This window comes from Harpia harpyja, chromosome Z (genome assembly GCF_026419915.1).
Source record: "Harpia harpyja isolate bHarHar1 chromosome Z, bHarHar1 primary haplotype, whole genome shotgun sequence".
In the NCBI taxonomy this organism is placed as follows: Eukaryota; Metazoa; Chordata; class Aves; order Accipitriformes; family Accipitridae; genus Harpia; species Harpia harpyja.
The window spans coordinates 85,515,032-85,537,631 of record NC_068969.1 but is presented as its reverse complement, the minus strand read 5'-3'; the positions used below and the strand labels follow the sequence as shown (position 1 = coordinate 85,537,631).

The following is a 22,600-nucleotide window of genomic DNA, read 5'->3' as shown; positions in this document are numbered from 1 at the left end:
ATGCTGTGAGAGACAGTGTCAAAGGCCTTGCTGAAGTCGAGGTAGACAACATCCACAGCCTTTCCCTCATCCACTAGGTGGGTTACCTGGTCACAGAAGGAGATCAGGTTGGTCAAGCAGGACCTGCCTTTCGTAAACCCATGCTGGCTGGGCCTGATCCCCTGCTTGTCCTGGACTTGCCATGTGAGTGCTCTCAAGCATAGGAAGAAAAGCTCCTTCTTGTAATACCATAATGTTTTAGGAAATTTTCCTCCAGCGAGGTCAAAATTTGCAATGAAGAAGTAGTCAGAATAAGAAGGGAAATGCCTCAACATATGAAGAGATAAAGGACGAGAGAGTACCAAAAAAAAATTGGACCCTTCATATCATGCCCAGGACAATAATGCCTGTTACCTGCAGATGAAAAAGAATGTTTTATGCCCTTCACCTGAATGGAAATGAACACACTATCTGAGCGTAACTTAGACTATCAGATCCAGCAGATCAAGTAGTTAGAGACAGAGGAAAAGTAAAAGTGGAGAAGAGGTATTTCCATCATTACTCATTGAATAGACACACATGACGTCTCCGTGTGCAGTCAGGGTTGCAAAACTGTGCAAACACCAGTAGAATGCATGACAGAAAACTTTGTTACTCTTTTCTGGATTTCCACCTGCACTGACACATCTCCGTCCTATCTCAAACTGACAATGAAAGGGAGTAGTAATACTATACCTGCAGTGTTCTCTGACAATGAAAATACGTACAATTAAAATCTAAGTTCAGATGATTAACGGCATCTGGCACTGGTCTACAGTTACAGATACATATTCTTAACAAAACTATACACTATTTTCTATATTAAATTACCTCTGATAATGTTAAGCTCCTTATGACACAACATGGAATTAGAAAAAACAAGGTACATGGCATTCTACTGCTGAATTTACTAGTCAGTCATGTAAAACTGCAAATTAAAACTGAAAGAACAACTGTTCTAATTCCCGTCTTTTTAGTGGTATGGAACACTAGCTTGTTTTATAATAAGCTTCTGAAACATATTTGTGTCCTAAATTACATTCTAATAAAGCATAAAGGATGATAATTGGATAAATAACCTCCATTATAATCCTGTATCAGATGAGCATTAGATGAGCCTTGGTATTAAGGTACTACAAAACCCAACCTTTTTTTAGCAGTTCAGAAAACAAACTATTGCAAGAAATGGAGATCACATAATAGCTATACAGGTCAATGTATGTAAGGTATCTGGGATAATGAAAAGCCAGGGATTTCTGTTTTCACTTTAGCATCCGTGCACTATATGCAAGATACAAAAAGGAAACTGACTGAAGGAAAAGTTCTCTTGATTCCAGTTTTATTAATGAGCTTAATTTCCACTGTGTCAATTAAAAGACAAGAATTGCAAACTGAAAGAACTGCCTATATTTAGGTATTGCAATTAAGTGTACTACAGTAAGCACTACCATTTCCACTAACAGTGCAGGATTTAGTCTGGGATCTACTCAAGACCAAAAACTCCTTAATGTTACAGACTAAAAATTAGAAATTAAAAATATGAAATTTTCACTGAGATTATATTATAGAAATTATTTTTATTATAAATACAATCATTCTGTGATAGCTGTTCATGATGCATTTCTTTAAAAAAAGTTTAAATTCACACGAATGTTTGCAGTTCTCCTAACAGCACTTCACAATTTGTCTCTTTTCATCTTTAAAAACAAAACATAATTTGTAACTATAAACAAAATCTGCTAACATGCTATTAAGTATATTAAGATGGAGGCAAACGGGCAGCTTTTCGGAACTTGTTATTTTTATGACACATATAAGAAAAGCAGTTATCATAGTAAACATCATCTCTATCAATTAACTTCAAAAGCTACTTTCAAATATTGCCAGTCTGTTTTGCTAAGTGGTTGTTTTTCAAAACAATAATCTATTAAAAAATGACACATGCTGTTCTATGAGCATTGCTTAATTCATAGAAAGTAGACCTTTAAGCATGTGTTGTAAAATGAGGGTTACAACGAAGATGGTGACCTACTTTAAATGCTTGCACAGAATAATAAAGGACACTCGGTCCCCAATTTTTTTTCCAATAGTTCTCTAAATTAAAGAGCCCTTATTTGCAATTTGGGTTATTATTCATTTTGTTGTTGTTTGGTTTCAAGAAGAATTAAAACCATGATACATTTGGAGAGCTAACAGACACAAAAGTGAATGTAAAATACGTTACTTTTGCTGAATACTACATATATGAACTTCAACCATAACTCTTAAAATTTATGGTTAGATGTGGGCATTTAAGTTTTTTAGAGGGAGGAGTTTGTGATTTATATGGTAAGACAGTTCATTGGGTATTCTGCACAAATATTTGGGATCTAAACATTACTTGTATTCTTAGCTTTAAATTTCCACTCAACTTCTAGCTAAATGCATTGGTATCAGATCTCTGAACTCTCTTACCCTTTAGAAGATGTTTTGTTACACAGATTTTTGGTTTTGGCTCTCTGCTTTTCAGCTGAAATCCAGTAGTTACCTGTCAATCTACACTGTTCTGAAAATAAGCCTGTCACTTCAAAAAATGTAATGTTTGAAGCAGCCGGCTGAAATCTAGCACAGATAGCTTAGCCCATGACTCAACAGGATAGCAGATCAAGCTTTATGGGGCTTCATAGGACATCAAAAATACTACAACTACCTGACAATTTAAACTGACTTAAAAGACTTCAAAATTTTCCAGTGAGTTAACTGAAATCTGGATCGTGTATCACCTACCTGAAACACTTCAATAGATGCTCCCCACATCTGTAATAAACTCTGTATCTCAATTGTTGGACTAAACAGAAAAATGATCAGGCCCGCAGTCAAAGCAGTACTATTTGGTGACCTAAAACTGCACAGTTCCAGTAAGAATTATTTTAGATTCATGATCCTATATAAGTACTCTGCTTTTCTTTGTAATTTGGATAAGGCAGTATTATCAGAAAGGGGAGAAATATTCCCACAATTGCTGTGATATAAGACAGCATAAAACAACTTCAAGCTACACTCTCTGATGCTAACCAGTCTGTCACATTCATTCTCCTGAATAGTTTTTCTAACAAACAAGCTCTTGCAGTGAATTACGTTCTCTGAAGATACATTCTGCAAATGAATCATGGTTTAATCAGCTGATAAGCCTGTTTTATATGACTGTGTTATTGAATGGGAAACTTTCACACTAAAATTAACATCAGAGAAGTCTAATGCCATGAGGCTGTCCTGTTTCACAAAATAAAATGTAGACTAGTCAGTTATGAAAACAATAATAAAAAAACCCAAACCCCAGTATCCTCTTAATTTTTACTATAGGTAAAAATATCAACTTACCAGACTTGTGCTTCTTGTGTTTTGCTTTCTTTTTAATTGTAAACAACTTGTTCTGGATCTCAGATTTATAAGATTTGAATGGATTAAGATGAAGCTCACGCTTTCTTTGCAAGTCATCAAGTTTTCTCTGTAGATTTTCATTTAGAATATCCTTCAGCTTCTTTTTTTTCTTTTTCTTCTTTTTTGCCCGCAACTTACTTAGTTTCTTGTTATTTCGCAGTGAGTCCTCTAGCATTGTTTCCTTAGCAGATTCATGGTAATTTATGTCTTGGTTGTCATTATGAGTGCCATTTACATGCATTTGGCAAGCTTTCAGTGTGTTCTCCTTGAATGGACTGATCTCAGCTTTTAGTCTGGTCATTTCAGGACACCCTTGTCCATACTCCACAGCCCTTATTTCTCCTGAACTAGGGTGACCACCCATACCAACAATCTCTCCTGAACTAATAAAACTCCTCAAGTTCTCTTTACAGCAACCAGTTTTTTTGATGTCGCAGACTCTGGAGGTCTTGATTTCACAGCTAATCTTAATCTCTTCTGTAGTGACTCTAAAGCTGCCTAAATGTGGGTTTTTTTCTGGACAGATAACAATGGAATCCATACTCTTCTCTACTTCTGTCTTGGAATGATGTAGCAGCTCTTCTCTACCACCAGAACTGACATCCCCATTGCTTTTGCTTACGAATTCATGTTTTACTTTCTCCAATTTAATACGTGACACTTTTTTAACTTTGATGGGAGGAGATGGGAATTCAGGAGCCTGAAAAGGTTTTTGTTTGTAAATCCGAACATCTGCACCGCAAAACTGTGGAAAATGAACATATGCATTCTCCAAGTAGTCATAACCAAGAATTACTTCTCTGCATTCGTGGATAGGCTGACTTAGCACTGCATCCTGAACATCCTTCTGTGTTTCATACACAAAATCACAGAGACCTTTTAGCAGCCACACTTTTTGGTAGAATGGTAGCTCATGAAACGATTTTTCCTCCAAGGGATTAACTTCTCCAAGGACTTTGAAAAACTGGGGACACAATCCAAGTTTTTCTGCAGAGCTATTAGGATTGTCAGTCTGCCCTACAACAGTATACCAGTGTTGTACTTTCTGTCTGAGTGCTGCTTCCCAAGTCTTGTAAGAAAGTGTAGGCCTGCGATGTAACGTAGATCTGCGGTGAGGAGGACTTAACAAAGAAGTCATTATTTTAGATAAAAAAGCATTACACTGAGGCATCAGAAGACAACGTTCCAATTCATAGAACACTATTTCAGGTAAATTTAAAATCTGTTGTGCTAAACAAAGAAAATGACCAATAGCTGGAATCTCCCACATTGTCTCCATCCTTGTAGGTGCTGCTTGAGCTAAAAGTGACTTTTCCCATTCTTCTATTTCTTTCTGACTAGCTTCTTCTGCTTCTTTTCTTTCTTGCTCTCTCAGCCTATTAAAAGAAAGTTAATGAAAATTCAGATATCAGGTGAACAAAAAGAAACAAGGGAGAAAAAATCAGAACTACAGCATGACAAACGTACTTATCTTGAAGTAGTAAAGAACACAGTACATAAAGCTTTCATTCAGTTTGTCTTACTTTGGATTACACAACGCATCACTGCACCAAAATGGGAAATTACCATCATTTATTTCTATCACCACTAGTTTAAAAAAGGGGAAAAAAACCTGGCAGATATCAATAGTTTGGGTGGGTGAGATTTTTTAAAAAATGTATTCCCTTCCCCAATCCCTTTTTGGCAGGATTAAGTATTTCCAAAAAACTGTCCATATAAAAATCTCTGAAAACAAATTCCAGATAAATCTTGCTTTCAAATGTTTGTGCTGTGGCTTGTGTCACCTACCTTGTAACTCCCCTCCTCAGTACACAAGTATACATGCCTTCCTGTTAAGTGCTTCATTCACATACAAAAGCCATTTTCCTCCCACCCATAGGCATGTTACTAGTTGGTTTGCAATGGTGGTCAAAAAGGAAACAAGTATCAGAATGCATGAAAAATGTGATGGAAAATAACACCAGAAATAAAATGTCATTACATTAATAAATGGTTTGCCCTCACCTGAAAAAATGTATTCAGTTCTGGTCCCCCTATCTAAAAAAAGGATAGAGCAGAAACAGTGGGTATTCAGAGAAAGAGGTTATCAGTAATCAGAGGCCTGTAAAAACTTCTGAAAAATCTGGGACTCTACACAAAACACTAGCAAGAGGAAACATGACAGCAATATACAAAACTAGTATGACAGACTGGGAACCTCTATTTACTTGTATTTGTAAATTAATCATGAAATTTAAAGGCAACAAGTTTAAGCAGAAGAAATGCTTCCACTTCAGATAATCAATCATGCATAGCTTACCATCTAACTTACTAGAACTGAAGGCATGTTAATTTAGTTTCAAAGTGAAAAATAGGACATCTGCATGAATCACAAGAATATCAAGGGTTACCAGTAACATGAGGGATTTTTCTTTAATGTTGCAGTGGTAAACTAACATTTTTGCCTCAAGGCATGACCACATTCCAAAAGATAGGATTTAGGATACAGCTGCACTTACAGAAAAGTTTTTTAGAGCTCATCCAAAGCTTCTCATACCTTTTTCTCTGAAGCTTCTATCACTGACCACTGCTAGAAACAATCACCTGCACATATCACTAATGCGACCTGTTACTGGAATTTACACATCCTTATTTCCAGATTCTTAATGTCCAATTATATTTATTTGTATAAAAGTAGCAAATAAATGCCATGTATCCATTCAAAGCATCAATGCTTTCCAAATTCAGCCAGAGAGTAATGGTATATTAAAATCTTTCTTTTGACAACATGAAGCTAATAGTGGCTTCTAGCATGAAGAATATGTATTTGAAGCCTTAAGCACTGACTAGGTATCTCAAAAATGCAAAAAATGTGACAAACCTAGCTTAGACCACATTTTAGTATCAATGCAAGGAGAAATATGCCATGACTACAAACTTAAAATTTGCATCCTCTGTATATGCAAAATGACATAGAATACAGTAAGTTTTCACCAAATGCTTTATCTTAAGTTAAATTTCAAGTGACTTGTTACCATAATTTGAACAGAAATTTTTAATACCACATACAAGCATCATTGTTATTTATGTACCTATCAAACACAGAAAGACAGGTTCATGAAAACATAAAATTAAAATGTAAAAGCAAACAGGTCAATAAATCCTCAACTTCACTCTCCCAATGCAGGACTAATTTAACCGTATAATGGATGGGATCTAAAAACAAAATCCCACTTTGCAGCATTAATTTAAACATGTAATGCATGTGGTCTAATGACAAAATCCCATTTGCCATTCCAGGTGAATAAACCAGTAAATTCAACAATACTACCTGCATAGGTAAAGTGAGCATTTTTTTTATTCTGGCTTTTGTTCTATTTCCATACGTTAATACTGCATTAATACAATAAATAAAAATAACTAAAAAAAATAAAGAAAAATAAATAACTTACAAGTGGGGCAGAGGAAGAAATTATACTAAGTAAAAAGTGTTCCCAAAAATAAATTTCAAAGCACTCTTGAATCCCACTCCCTCCTCTCCCTCCTAACTGTAAAACATCAAATAACCTGCTGCCTCCAAAAGGTGTGAACTCTATTAAAATGGTACGGAAATAAGCTTAAATATGAATAGATAGTGAGATAGAACATTTGTAGAAACAATCACATTTCAGTATCGTTTAATAAAAACACAGGCTGTAGCTGATCTAAAAATACTGTCTTTGCAAGCTGTTTCAATTTATCACCAATTAATAATTTAAATTAAGGTAGAACTCTCAAAATAAACACAATACTCTAGATTCACCTCTGCCTTGTACTACATAAAATGACAATCATTATACTATTTTAAACAACTTTTTAAAAAGAAAAGCATACGTTGTTTTACTTGCAAAAAGTTTGCCTTTTTGGTTTTTTTAAAGCTATAATTTTATCACAGTATCTGTAGTCATTCCATTCTCCGTAGACATTCAAGAGAAAATGTAAGTAACAGCACACTTTCATATCTTCATTATTGAGGTCCTCCTACTAGCTGCCCATCTTTTGGAGGGCATAGCTTTTTCCTGGGGTGTTTTTTTGAGAGGGAGGAGGAGGATTAAGAGGGGAGAGGAGGGGGAGCAGGGGAGCAGGGGTGGAAGGAGAGAGAAATATTTGATATTTAGCAGGACAAATACCCTTACACTGAAATTCTCTGGACAAACATATGTGGCTTTCATGCTGACAGCAATTGTAAAATACCTGTTGTTTCATACTTTTATTTATATTTATGAGGAATATGTTTGCAGACATGTTGTGTTTACAATAATAACACAAAACTTTTCTATTCAATTACCACTTCTAACCCACTTAAGTGTTGAGTAATTTTTGCTGATGATGAGGTAGTTTTAATTCTACAATAACTTGTTTCTACAAACTTTATTTTAAAAAATAATCTAGAAAGCTACATACAATATAGCAGTATTAGGCATTATTCTAAATTAAATAACGATTTAATAGTGAGAAGAAACTAAATTTGGAGATGCCCACGTGACCTTAATTCTGCTTCTGTAATGTCTTACATCTTATTAGACATACTCTGTATTTTTCCATAGGACCCAGTTCATTCCATGCTCACAACATTCTCATAAAAGGCAAAATTGACTGTATAAGCATAGCTCATTCCACAATTTGCTAATTTAAATGACTAACTTGCAACTGGAATTGAATTCTTTAAATGTTTTAATGAACATGTTTGGAACTTATCCCAGGATCACATTTTCAGAGACGGTAAAGACACAGAGCTATCTAGCATAATTTTCAACAAACCAAAGTCATACACACACTTAATTCTCATTGAAATCAACCAGCTACTTGTCATTCACTGTGGTTTTAAAAATTTCAGTAGGAATCTACCTCTGTGTCTCGGTATCTAAATGCCTCTAAATAGGCATGCATTTCCAATTATATAATAATTCCACAATTATTTACTGTTAACTAATATGGAAGTTAGTATGTGTATTGTTATGTTACTTAATTAGCATGTAACCAAGCAGCTGAGTAGAACCTTATGGAAATGCAACCAATAACCCAAAGAAGACATTCTGATAATTAGAACAACTGAACAAAAGGAAAGCTTATAAACAAGACTGACAAGAAAAGTAAATCAGATGTTGTTATAATATACCTGGGCGGGGGGAAGTGCTTTTGCTGCTGTACAGAAACCATTAGCCACAAAATAGTGAAATCCACTTTGCAAAGACATCTATCTCCATTTTTACATGTTGAGTCTACCATGATGAAGGTATCACATGGGGGAGGTTATAAAACATTAAATAAAGAAAAAATGAAATAGATTGTGCAAGAAATGGATAAAGTTCAAGAAAGAAAAAGAGAACGCTCTGCAAAAGATACCTATATAACAAAAATAACGAAAGGATTTGGAGTACGATTTCCATGAGGTTAGCTACAGAAAAGAAGATAAAAACCACACTTCAGGATATTCTTCCAAAATACGCAGTTGAAAAAAAGCTTTTAAAATAAATTTCAAGGATTTGAGGAAAAAAAAATCAAAAACTATTTTAAAGATTTCATTTACTGCAGTTCTTTCTACTCATCATATGATGTCTGTGCCTTATAAGAGTATCTAAATATCTAAACCAAGGGATTAGATACTAACTTGGAATTCATCAAGCAATTTCTGTAGGTACGAGGCTAAGTTTTGTAGAGAGGCACTTGCATTTGCAACGTTACTTACCTGAGGCTGTAACTCCTAGTGAGGTGGCTAAACAGTCTAAGCTAAGCTAATTACTAGCTAGAAGGCATGTATGTGCTAAGTAGTCAGCTGGATGGCCAGTGAGCACTTTATGTTCCTGATAACTTGTCTGCAAGCTGGGTGAACAGCAGGTGCTGCCTATCCAAACACAACTGATTCGGCAGCACACAAGCAAGTTGCACTACCACACTACACACAATTTTATGGGGAAAAACAGCAGCAGAGCAAGACCAGGAGGAAGTTAAAGTTCAGTACGGTAGAAATTAAAATCCTAAATAGTTTACCCACTCATTTGAGTTGACCATCACAGTCATTCATAATTATACCCTGACACAGGATAGCCTATATTACAGCAACAGATTTGGACACTCATTCTTTCTACAACTGTGATGAAAGACTAAGTGAAACAATCAAAAATAATAATAATAATAATAATAACAACAACAACAACAATAACAACAACAACAATAACAACAACAACAACAATAACAATAATAATAATAAATAAAATAATCCATATCGATTAAAGTAGCACTTTAGTTCTAAGAATACAGATTATACCATGAATTCTATTGGGATACATTAAAATAAATTGAAATTCTGCATTAACATTTTGTGGCCTGAAAAATATGTGGATAATTGTTCAGAATCACATATTTTTACTTGAATTTTCCTTGCAGATTCCGTATAAGCTTTAAACAGGTATAAATGCAATTTCAGTTCAGCAAACTTCATTTTTATTACAAAAAATTAAGGGTGAGTGAAAGTCAAATTCAGTAATGAAAATGCACTTCTGTCAATGGACTAACACTGTAGCTCTAAGGAATACTGCAATGGGCTTACCATAAGGACGGCACTGTGCACTCCAATTAAACTACCCAAGTCTGCAATCTTGCATACAGTTTTCAAAATATCTATTCTGTGCCAACCTCAGAGTGTCAGTTTTCTTAAAAAAAAAAAAAAAAAAAAAAAAAAAAAAAAAAAAAGCTGAATAACAATTTTCTCTTCTTAACAGGTAAAAATATATTCAACATAATCTATATTTTTAGCACTAATCCAAGGTAAATTTAGGAAGTTGTAATGCATTTTTGAATAAAAACAGCGTCCCATCTTCATGTTGCAAGTACATGCATTTATATATAAAACACTTTGTAAATTTATATATGCTGTATCATATGATCTTCACTGGTAATGTGTTACTAATTTTATAGGCCTTTTTCATAAAATACCTCTACAATGCACTTCGGGAACATTTGCATTTTGGTGAAGTGGGAAACAACTGGTACAGAGAGGTCCAATGGTGGATCCATTAAGAAATAAAAAAATTTAAGGAGATACCTGAAGCATGACTATTTGAGGAGATCAATAGAGTCAAAGAAATATTCAACCAGCTATCTACTGACACACTTTTATTGCTTCCTAGTAAGTGGCATAGTTCAAAATTTTAGGGCATAAAGAGGCAAGCTAGTTGTGATCTTTTCCTGTTATTGTAGAACATTCTGTAGAATCAACCACCATGGAGCATCCTTTGCACAGGATCTGGGACTTTTGAGTATATCCAGATACATGGATTTAACCGTTAATTACAACAGTTTTGCAGGAACATGCTTAAAACAGGTGTATGAAAGCAAAATTTTTATTTGATTGGGTAGTATGTTCTACTGACTCTATGGATTAAAATCCAATCAAAACATCCTTTTTCGTAACAATGTTATCAAGTTCAGAGATCTAGAACACAGAGCTGAACACAAATCAAAGAGAATTTTACCAGAGAAGCAACAACCCTAGTGACCTTTGCTTTTTTTGCAAAGTATGAGGTGGATCAGAAGAAAGATTCAGTCATTTCTAGGCAAAAGTACTGGCTAACGCTCAAGAACTGTATGGCTTCAAATCTGTTGAAAATGAAGGTTACCTGCAAAATGAGAGCGAACTGGTTATATGTGGGAAAAATCTCCAAAACTGTAAGCTTTGAAAAAAGCTGGAAATATTTTGCTTCCTAAAGCTAATACTGTTTTACCGTCATGCTCCATGTTCAGACACAGTCTCCCAAGTTACTGTTGAAGTATACAAGCTTCTAAGCTTCATTTTCCTCAAAGTGAAATGTATCACAATCAACATTAGACACTGCCTGGAATTACACACCTCTTTAATTTATGAAAACCACAAAATCCCACAGAGTTAATTACACACACATTCTAAATTTGTTACCTAACCGCCAAGCTGAAATGCCACATCAGTGAGATAACGGGAGTGGCACTGGCAGAGATAATTTGCTTCTGGCTATCAGTGAGGGAAGCAGTGACAAGATCAAAGACTTAAGATTCTAATTAAGCATTCTGGTAGTTTTTAATCTAATTGTTGCATGGAAAACGGTCCAAAGAGAGGTACAATAAACCATGACTGAGCTAACACAAAATTGCTATGGATGCTTTCACTTACTATTAAAAGTTTCACAATCCTAAAATAACAGCAGCCTTAATTTATGACTTTAGCAATTTTTCAAGAAGGTCATAAATCAAAAACTAATTTCTTGTTTTGTGGATGCACTGTACTGAAGTCCTAGGTTCATACATGAACTTAAGACAAAAGGCACCACCACATTTATTTATCTAAAAAAGGCTTAAGGAGCTAGCCCCTGTAGAAAACTAGGAAGACATAATTATTTAAAACCAAAACAAAACAGTTTTTCCTATTACCTCTTTTCCTCTTTTGCTCTCAGCTGTTCCTCTTGTCTTAGAGCCTGAACCATCACAGACTCAAACGTGCCTGTTGACAAGCCTACTAAATTGCGAGGCGTGGAACGTCGTCTTGTTGAAATGCATGCTGTTCCTTTCTCATCTTCCAGCCTATAGCATCCTCTAGATGTTACAGCTATTGATGTTTTCTCTCTTAAATGCCTAGAAGAAAAACGCAAGCCAATTCACAATTACAATTTTCCTTACCAACAGCACTTCAATGCCTACACTATTTTTCACCTGCCATTTTTTCCACTTTGAAAGTTCCTTCATGAAATTTTAAACTTAAACCCAACATGCTAACATGAGCTACATTTTCACACCTGTTAGAAATGGTGGATATTTATCTCAAGTAATCAAATATTATTTGGAGATTGAATTTTCTATATTAATCCATAAATATTTGGAAAGAAAATACTTCCACGAGATCTGAAACAAGAAACTATCATTTTTAGAAGACACCTAAAAAAACCAAGTGCACTTGTTGGTTTGTGTTGGGGGTGTGTGTGTGTGTTAAACAACAGTTTAATTTTGTTAAAAATTAAAAAAGATGAAAAGCAAAACACTACAAATTTGGTTGTAAAGTGACGTTTCATCTTATACTGCTTCAAAGGACTCCACCAAAACTGGTATGAGAAGTAACACTCTATCGCACAACCTCTGAAAACGTTTGAGGGGAGGGGGGAAAATCCAACCTCCATTCAAAAGCAACCTCCATTCTAAGGTAATTTTCTGTGGTTTGTAGTATCTGAGAATCATAAAACCAACACTGATCACTTCCTTGGAGTCACTTGATGGGGATCATTGAGCTAAATAATGCTCTGTAACGAAGGAAGGATGATTATTCCAAGAAGTGGCTCTTGAATTTCATTTTACTAATAAAATTAGTTCTGTTAAACACATAAAACAAACTTGTCTGATCAAAAACTGTAAAAGAGCTTTGAGACTTCTAGATTCCATAATCCTTTCTATATATAGGTCTTAGAAACTTTCACCAAGCTAGTGTACACAGACATATTGAAAAAATATTTACAAATCTCTGAAGAGTTAATATAAGAGAAATTCACTATATACTGAGGTAGGATTATTTTTAGCCAGTTTAATATTTCTTAATATTTATTTGAACAAAGACTGTGCATTTGTGAAAGAATGACAACAGCAATTGAATTTTTTTAGTAAATACGTATATTGCTATTTGATGACACAGTACATAAACTGACTTCACTTTCTTACAGAGTTTCTAATAAAAAGGCATTGAGCATTCTCAGGTTCTAATGAATCCATTAAGTAGTCCTGTAGTTCAAGAGAGAGCCCTCAACAAAACGCCCTTCGATTCAACACAGTTGAGATGTTACACTCACACAACATAAAAAAATGAACTTGGAACAAATCTTCCAAGCTGCATTTGGTTAGCTATTTATTTGCCAGCAGTAACTCTTTTAAGCCAGAAATTCAGATTTTTTTTTTTTTTTAAATGAAGTTTATGCCCCATTAGGTTCAGCTCCTTCCCTTCTCCTCCAAAACTGCTGTTAGGCAAAAAAACTTTCAAATACAGTGTTGCTACACCAACACAGAACACATCCACTCTGGCTTATTCAGTGGAGTTATGCACCACGCTCCTCCAGTGTTCCTGCTACACAAGCAAGATTCTTCTTACCATCTGGCGGCTAATGCTCTGTGTCACTAGCAAGTTTAAGGTTGACAGACATGCACAGCTTTATGCATTTCCCAAGACTGTTCCTTCTTCACCTTTACCCTTTGCCAAAAAATCCTTTTGGTTTTCACATGCAAAATACTATGTTGCTCAGAAGACTGGTGTACTTTTTCATTGTAAGAAGCCACCACGGTTTGCTGAATATGACTAAACTAAGCCTGTGTCAAACTCATGAGAAAGCATGTATTTCAGTTGTGATTTAAACCGGGTTTTCTACTATACAGATTGACAGCTTTCTATACTTCAGCTGCTTTGGCTGATAAACAACTTCCTGCCAGGGACTTGTATTTAAACATATCACAATTTCCACTTTGCCATTTAACACCACAATACACCAAGCATTATCTTTTGTTTTACAGTTATCAAAAAATATGCCATTTCACAGCAGGTACTTTGGCTCAAGATTTTATTCCTACGTATTTTAAAGACTGTAAAAATTTGCAGACTGTAAAAATCACAGTTTTAAAGAGCCAGATGTTCATACAGAGTTTTGGTAGCTTCAACTGCTTTTGATAGCATAAAATAAAGAAAGGAGCATTTGACATCTTGCCTAAACAAGTGTGCCTCCCTGTTCATAAAAGGCTTCTTTCAGAAGGAAAATCTTAGCCAGGAAATGCTGTGCCCTATTTTGCATTTTGGTATTTTTGGTTTGGAATCTCCAAAGCATTTTGATTTGAGATTGGAATAGTTCTCAGTAGGAAATGTTCCTCTTTGTGGAAGTATTGAGAGTTTGTGTGTTTTATTGTGGTTTTTTTAAAAACCATTCAAATGGTATTTTTTATATTAAAAACCCCACATCCTCCTGTTCTTTTTTATGTAAATAGCATCTGGCTGGGCCCCTATACAGCCTTCTGCACGTACCGGGACAGCAGCGCCAGCTTCTGTTCCAGCATCATCTCCAGCTTCTGGGCCTGTCTGGAGAGCCAGTGATCTACACCATGCAGCCGGTAACATGTCTCCAGCATTAGCCGGAAGTCACCCACGAAATCTGCTATCCCTGTGTACTGCCCACTGGAAAATTTCTCCTCCATCTTCAACAGCCACATTCCAGCTGGCGACGGCTGAAAGGAGCGACTACTGTTATGACCCGAGACGGAGCCAGCTCCTTCTGCCCTGACGGATGCCTGATCCGCGAGGGGTTTCAAAAACGGTTCTGTCAGAGGGCGATACTTCTCCAGGAGAAACTCGCGCAGGATGCGGTACCCCTGCTGCAGCTCGGGATTCAGGCTCTGCTCCCCGGAGCAGCCGCCGCTCTTCCCTCCCGCATCATCTCCCTCCTTGTCCGGCTCCTCCTCCCCGCACCGAAGGCGGCTAGCCGCGGGCCGATCCGCCGAAAGGCCTCTGCCCGCGGGCTCTGCCGAGTCCATCTCTCCCACCCCGCGCACGCACAGGGCCTGGCCGGCTGCGGGGGGACTGCCGGCCCCGGGCCTGCTCTTCAGCATCACCTAGGCACCGCCGCGCTCCCCCTCGCCCAGCCGGCGAATCCACATCGGGGTCACCTATGCACAGAGACACGATTCAGTCCCTCGCCACGTTCCCCCGCGACGGCCCCAGCCTTGCCCCCAGCTACGGGGATGGGGGGGATGGGGGGGGGGGAGGAAGGGCGTGTGGGTGGTGTGCGGGGGGTGTGTGTGCCGCGGCTGCCGGGGAGGAGGCAGCGGCCGGCCGCCGGCTTGGCCCGCCTCCCCTCGGCTCCAGCCTCCCCCGGCCTCCGGCCAGCGCGCCCGGCCCTGCGTACCGCCCCGCCTGCCCGGCGACGGTGACCGCGCCCTCGCCTTGAGGGGCCGCCCGCGGCGGCGGACACCTGCGCGTCCCCCCCACCCCCCCGCATCCCGCCGGCCTCGACCCCTCGCTCCCTTCCCCGCCCGCGCCGCAGCCCCCCCCCCTCCCCCGCCCGCGACGGGGCCTCCCTTCTCTGCTCGCCCGCGGCCATCTCCCGACGGGAGGAGGAAAGGGCGGTCGGGCGGCGGGGGCCGTCGCCGCGCTGGCCGCCCCCGGCCAGCCCGTGTATGCGCGGCGAGCGCTTCCCCTCCTCGCCTTACAGCGCGACGGGGCCGGCCCGGTGGCGGCGGCTGGAGGCGGCCGCGGCGGGCAGCGGTGTCAGTTAACGGTCGGCGCGTTCCGGGGGGGAGTGGGGGTAGAGGGGGGGTCGGGGGGGGGGACACCCCCCCGGGAGAGGGGCGAAAGGGACCCGCCGCCTCACCTAGCGCGCATGCGCCCGAGCAGCGGCGGCGGCGGCACGCTGGTTGTTTTGGACGCCAGGTGAGGTGGCGTCATCAGAGGGCGCCTGGCTTGGTGCGGGGCGCGGGAGGCGGGCGCTGGTGCGCACGCGCAGGTTTGGGCGGTCCCGGCGGGAATGTTGGGGGGGGGGGGAGCAGGGGGGAGGCGGCGGCGGCCGGTGCGCCGGGGAGACGGCGCCGCCTAGCGACCTCGGTGAGGGCGTCCTCTCGTCAGGGCGGGTGAACGCCCCCGGTCCTCCGCCCTGTCCTCACTCGGCACGGTGGTCGATGCCGGTGCGTAATAACCTCCGCCAACGTCACCGAAGCGCAAACGGGCCTTTGCTCTCGTGCTGCGTGTAAGAGGTTTCCTCGACGGACACCCGGATCACATTCGGGTTTCCCGAGCGTTAGAGGTGTTCCGTTAAGGACGCTCAGCCGTGAGCGTGAGGCAGTTCGCAAAAGCACTCGGTTCCGCCCGCGGGGGAGTTGGTGTTCCGCGAGCGGAAGCTGCTGGAATCCGCGCTGAGCCGCCCGGGGGGCTGAGCCGCCCGGGGGGCTCCGCAGCCCTTCCAGGCTTGCCCTCGAGCACCCTCCGCGCCGGCGGACCCCCGCGACGACGCGCTGCGCAACGTGGCCCGCGCTCCAGGCGGCTCGGCAGCGGTAGCCTCAGGCACCTGGGAGGCGGTCGCTTGCGTGCACAGTGCTGACCTTGCCCCCTCCGGCAGATACAACTGCCTGAAAAGCTTAGGGTACCTCGCTAAGAGAGAGACAGTGAATGTAAGGGGGGGGGGGGAACCCAAGTTTTCTTTGATCGAGCCTCTACTTCTATGGCAGCATTTTCGTCCCTTCTGCAAGGTAGCTTTCTGCAGAGATCGCTCCAGAGACCTTGCTCGCAACACTGTCTCGACAGGAGTAAGTCAGACATTGCAACGTGAAGGAATGCAGAAACCGCTCCCCTGTCATGACTGCACTTTATCAGTTCTAAGGGCACCAGGAAATTTCCGTCCCCATGTGGTCACAGCCAGCTTTCATAAGTGCTTCTGCCAAGCTGTTTTTGCAGAAGGGGTCTGAGCGGAGGCCACAGGCACAGTAGCCCGCTCACCGTGCTATGCTTCCCCTGCAGGCCAAGCCTAAGGGGCAGAAGTTTGGGACCCACCAGCTTACCAAATGCCCCCTCTCACCCCATTTTCCAACCCCAGTCTACAAAGCCCTGGTACAGCCTATGAACAAAGGTTGATCCCTGAGGTCCTGGCACCTCTCCTATCACACCTCTCCTGTAATATCTGTCACTGATACTACAGCTACCTGGCTTTATCCTCCCAATCCTCCCTCTTGAACTGCAGACTCCAAAGAACTGACGTCAGACACCTTGGCATGCAGTTTGTGGCACTGTAGCAGAGGCTGCAGCCTGCCTTCACGTTGGAGGGGGGCGATCCTGCCTGGAGGACCACTGTGCACCGAGAAGTTAGGGATCCACACAACAGTTAACCCGAGTGTTGCCAGGTACAGCATGACCTTCAGGCCACTGTTGTGCCCTGCACATCACATGGCCACAGGATAAACTCAGCCAGCTCGCTGTTAAGAGGAGCCGGCGGGCAGCTGCTGCATACCGGTGATTACACCGCCTCCGTGACCTTGGCTCAATCTCAAAGTGCAGCAAGAACTTATGCGAATATCCTTGCTGTCTGACAGTAGAAATGATGAATAGAGTTGTTTTCTTGTAAGAAAATCCTCTAATAGCCTGAATGACCACAAATGGGGTAGCCCTTCCAGAGATGGGGTCTTCACAGTGTGTGTCCTGGTCAGAGGGTGGTTTGATGCTGCACTGCTCGTGGCTTGCAGCATCTGAAATGCTGTTAGATAACAGTTCTTTATTTCTTTATGGTGTTAACTCTAATAAATTGCATTTGAAATGATACTTTGCAAAGTCTGAATGCCTTTCTTGCTGGGACCACAATAAACCAGCATGTCCTGGTACAAAACAGAGGCAATGCTGTCTTGTGTTTTCTTTGGTAACTTATCTCAGGAAGAGAGTTCAGCTTGTCTAATTCCCACTCCCAGTTGAAGGGGGAGGGTCATCATCAGGGGGACAGAAGTGGTGGAGGGCCTCCTGCAACATACATGGAGGTTAAATCAACTGTAGAAAAAGCATGGTTGAAGATGATGGAAAGCAGCCAAGCAAGTTACAGTGGGAATTTCTGGTATAAGTTAAATAAAAGTAGATTAGACTGGCAGCTCTTTTAGCAGCTTTGTGGCATTGGGATTTCGGCCAGCAGCACTCGCTTTCTGGTACTGCTGGGTCAATCAGGTAGGAAAATTCATCCCAGCAGAACTCTTAGGCCTCTTCCCAGGATACCCAACAGTGGCTTCCCTCCTCCCTTCAATCCTTGGCCTAACAACATGTAAGGCCACGAATCTTCACAAGTCTCGAGATCAGTCCTGCCCTGGATTAATGAGGATCAGCTCTCCACTAATGTTCAAAATGAGGCTTTTCTTTCTTCAGGACTGTGAATGTCCAGCCCCACTGAGATGTGAGTTGCTTGCAACCTCCCTGCTGTGGGACCTGCTGGCAGCCAGACACTTTGCAGAAATCTGTTAGCTGTGGGAAATGGCAGAGTGAAAGAAAGCTTAGCGAGACTATAGACAGTCCAACTATTTCAGTTGGACCAAACAAGTACTGTTGGAGGAGAGAGGGAATTACAGGCCCTGTTCTTCTTGCTTGGGTACTACAGTACTGCGGCTCTTGTGAGTGAGCTTTCTGCCCTGTGTGCTGTGCTGTGTCTCTCTGCTCCCGGCTGACCTTCTGCTCCCTGACACTTACACTGTACCAATCTACACCTGCTTGTGATTGCCCAGAATGTGGGAGGTGTGCTTCAAAGGGCTTCTTTCTCCCTGAAATACAGCTTCACAGAGACTAGAAATGGCAACAGTAAAGTTGCTTTGACTTGTGTCGGCTGACCAGTTACCATTTCTCCAGTTGCCTAAAAGCTCTCTGTTTACAGGTACCTATTATGATTTCTTTGAGGTGGCTGTCTTCTCAATGACAGAAAAAGAATTTGTGGTCTCTGGAATATGCAGCTTTGTGATGGGGAAGGAGAGAGACTATAATGAACTACAAAGCCAGTATCTGTCTTCCACTGTTTTTGTATTCCAAAAAGTTAGAGTTTTAGTTCAATGGTCGTGAACGTGTTTTGTAGGTCTCCCCTGCGAAACAGGACTGAGATAACATGGATGGTTATATCATGTGCTGCATATCTAAGTAAATAAGAGCAGTTGTTTTCAATGTATGGTTAGCTTTCAACTCCACTTTTTTTTGATTGTTTCTTTGTTTGAAGGGCTTGTTTGCTGGAAGCTCACTTATATGTCCTTCAACAATACCACGTAGCTTAATAAAAGTTGTTACTTCTTGCTATACATCTGGCCTTGCCTTGAGGCTATGAGAACTTGTAGTCAGAATTTTGCATACAATTTATAGACTAGTACGTGAGGAGCCACAAAATGTGATGCCTGTCGATTTTGGTGTGATAACATCTCAGCTATATTCAGGTCTGCCTTAGAAAACAGATATTTTAGTCTATGGTGATGAAAGAAATACAAATATCAAGATTACACTCTGAAATTAAATTTACAGTGACGAATGGGGCCACGTATGACAAAACAAGATAATATCCTTTATTGGGAGCTGTGACTTGTATCACTGAAATATTTTAAAAGGGATAATTTTTCTAGGTATGCAATCAAACTAGGATAAAAGAATTTAAAAAAAAAGTGCCTGAGATGAATTATACTGGAGAACAGATCATTCTACCTATCTGCAACTTTTATATGTGTTATTTTGTCTTCTGTAATGAAAAAATACATTGCATTTAACCAAGCCCGTAGTATGCTATTTGTGTACTTTCTACGTCTTGCCACACGAGTGCACTGTTGAATAAAAACCATACCGCATTCCTGCTTTAAGTTAAGAGGTAGTACTCCATTTCGATGTAACCAGGATATAACTGCCGGAGCGAAACAAACTTTAGAAAATATGTAACAGTGAGAAAATGGAGTTGTGTTTTACCACATTCAGTTTTAGTAATAGGAGCTACGACCCACATACCAGAAAAAAATATTGTTCAGAATAAATAGAGCTGATGATTGATAAATTTAGCACTTCAGTGAGGCTTATTCTAATTTCTCTCCATACATCTGAATTTGATACACAATTTTTGTAAAATGTCATGATATAGATTTACATCTTTTTTAGCCATAAAAAATAATTACAAATGTGGATCTGCATGATCTTTCCTAAGACAGCATGTTACACTAAATGAGCCCCTCTGCCTTCATGTTATCGCAAAGATGGCAAGAAATTTTGCAGTTACAGTGTTATCCACAGTGTCTGAGGTAGTTAGGGAAAAGTGCAAATGTCAAGTGGATAAAGGCATCAGGGAGAAATGTGAGATATGCTTTGGAAAGAATAATCTTCCATATACAGTTCACAAAGGACAGGATGATCTTGTAGAGGAATAGAGACAACTATCAGACATGACCAGTATCCTTTACCTCCGATATGATTGTTCGGTAAGGGAACCTTAGCGGGTCATGGAGGTCAAACTCAGGGATCTAAAGTTAAGCGAGTATTTTAGGCTGACCATGAAAGCATCCACAATTTCTACAGATACCCATTGACAATGTAAATATTTAGTCTCTTCCTGAAACTTGACCTGGGTATTATTATAAAGATTTTATAGCGTGCCCTAACCTGATACTTTGCCTTTACATTTTCTCTCAAACTGAATTCAGTGTTACTAGACCATAAAGTAACAGCTAGCGGCTACAAATATTATATAGATTAAGATGAACTACTAGGCAAAACCCAAAAGTTCTAACTGCCTGTGTTACTTGCAGCCATTGTCTATATTTAACAACAGATTGTATATGAATTCTCAGAGATTGATACGTAATTCTTAGAAAATGTGTAAAATATTTTACAAAAACTGCTCTAAACCTCTTAAATCTAAAGGCCCTCTAGCTCAAGTTCTTGTGTATCCTAACCTTTTCAAGAGGACTATAGCTTTTTTGTAAAGGAAAATATCACCATTCCACCACCCTCGAAGAATCATTTAGGCTGGCAGAATTATAATATGCATATTAGGACACTGGAAGGTTGTGTCCTAACAGGTCAGGAGCTGCTTGTTTCAGGGTGTGGGATGAAGAAAGATGATCACTGCAGCAGCAGTACAGAAACAGTGTTTAGCAAGAAGAGTAAAATTGTGTGTTTCTTTCTGTGAAATGCTGGACTTTCTGAACCTTGAAATAATGTTATCTGTTTGCTTCTGGAGCAGTAAAGGGGGTCAAAAAGTATCTTCCACCTTCAACTTCAGGTTATGCTCCACATACCAGAAAAAAACCTGTTCTTTATATAACACACATCCACTCAGTGTATCATTTTCTTCTTCTGCTGGCAGTGTCATAAATAGTGACTGATTAGCTTACTATTATCTTCATTCTGCTTCTTTTAGTTCATTCGTTAAGCCCAGAGGTCCAAAATTCAATTTTCTGCTACTGATGACCCCCACAGTGACATACAAGACAGCCCACATTAAGGGTCCTCAAAGCTCTTCTGTGAGGTGAATTAGCACTGCCAGCAGAAACAGTTAAATTGTGTGCCCAGATAACCACACGCTCCATTTGCTTACATAACCTAATGGTAAATAAACCCAACACTAAACTCCAGACAACACTATCAAAGTTCTTTTCTTTTGAGGATCTGCCACCTGAAGTTTCCTTTTTATCAGCTGCACAAAAATTCTTGGGGAACAGGGTCTCTGACATGTGAAGAAAATAATAAATCTTTGAAACGTTCCAGATGAGTTATTTTTCTGATCTTTTTCATCCTCTCACATGTCCCACCACCGTTACTTAGATCTTCCTCCCATTTAGGGATACAGTACTACTTCTTATTGTGAATGCTGTCCTCATTGCCAATTAGATATACAAGCCGACAGAAAACAGAGGAAGCATCCTTGAATTTTACACTTTAGAGGCATTCCCACTTTTTTGAGTTCTCAAAGCTGTAAGCTGTTTTGCACCCAAAGTTCTGCATCAAGTAATGCCAAAAAACTACAGTTCTCCCTAAAATAAGTAATTCTCAGCAACATAAAGTAAAGCAGAAGTAAAATTTTACGTCTTGCAATGCATCAAAAATCCATTCTTTTACAAAAACCAGAAATAAATATTTAATTTTTATTAATATGATGTTATGATTCAAAATTCTGTTATGAGGTCTTTTTAGAACTAGAGAAAGAATAAAGCAAAATGAACAAATTCAGATTTTTTTTCATGAATCCAGATTGCCTTTGAAGTCCACTGCATGAGCTAGTTACTTCTGATTAGACTGCTAAACCAGGCTCCTCCTGAAAAGCAGTGTGATGGAACTTGCCGTTTTTATTCTATTCTAAAACTTTAAAATTTTGTGTTCTTTCCTATTTCTACATTTTATAATTCACTTGCCTAGTGCCAGCTACTTTTCTCCATAACACTGCACCAAAATTACTTTTTGTCACCTGAATATGTGACAGGCAGAACAGAGAGGTAGCTCTAATGTTGGCTCCTGAACAGTAAAACTAATCATAGCTGGTTCCCTGTGAACTGATGTGTCCTGATACGGAGTTACACTGCTGCAATATCTTCACATACTCAAACCTTCCTTCATTCCCTCCCCTACCTTCCATTAACAGCGAGGCAATGGTGTCACAGCCCAGTGCTGTGACTGGTTCAGCTC

The 22,600-nt window shown here is 40.1% G+C and overlaps 1 protein-coding gene across 4 annotated transcripts in view; it reads right to left on the bottom strand.

The window, feature by feature from the left end:
* Positions 1–15,907, bottom strand: part of KIAA2026 (KIAA2026 ortholog) — a 54,718-nt gene extending 38,811 nt beyond the window's left edge. For 3 of the 4 annotated variants that reach the window (XM_052777142.1, XM_052777144.1, XM_052777145.1), the window contains exons 1-3: positions 14,474–15,425; positions 11,860–12,060; positions 3,379–4,814 (exon numbers count right to left, since the gene is read on the bottom strand). In XM_052777142.1, the coding sequence (XP_052633102.1) occupies positions 3,379–4,814; positions 11,860–12,060; positions 14,474–15,054 (2,218 nt within the window). In that variant the 5' untranslated portion in view covers positions 15,055–15,425. Of the gene's footprint in view, positions 1–3,378; positions 4,815–11,859; positions 12,061–14,473; positions 15,426–15,815 lie in introns of those variants that run through there. The other variant, XM_052777143.1, reaches the window with a different exon arrangement.
* Between the last annotated feature and the right edge of the window lie 6,693 nt (positions 15,908–22,600).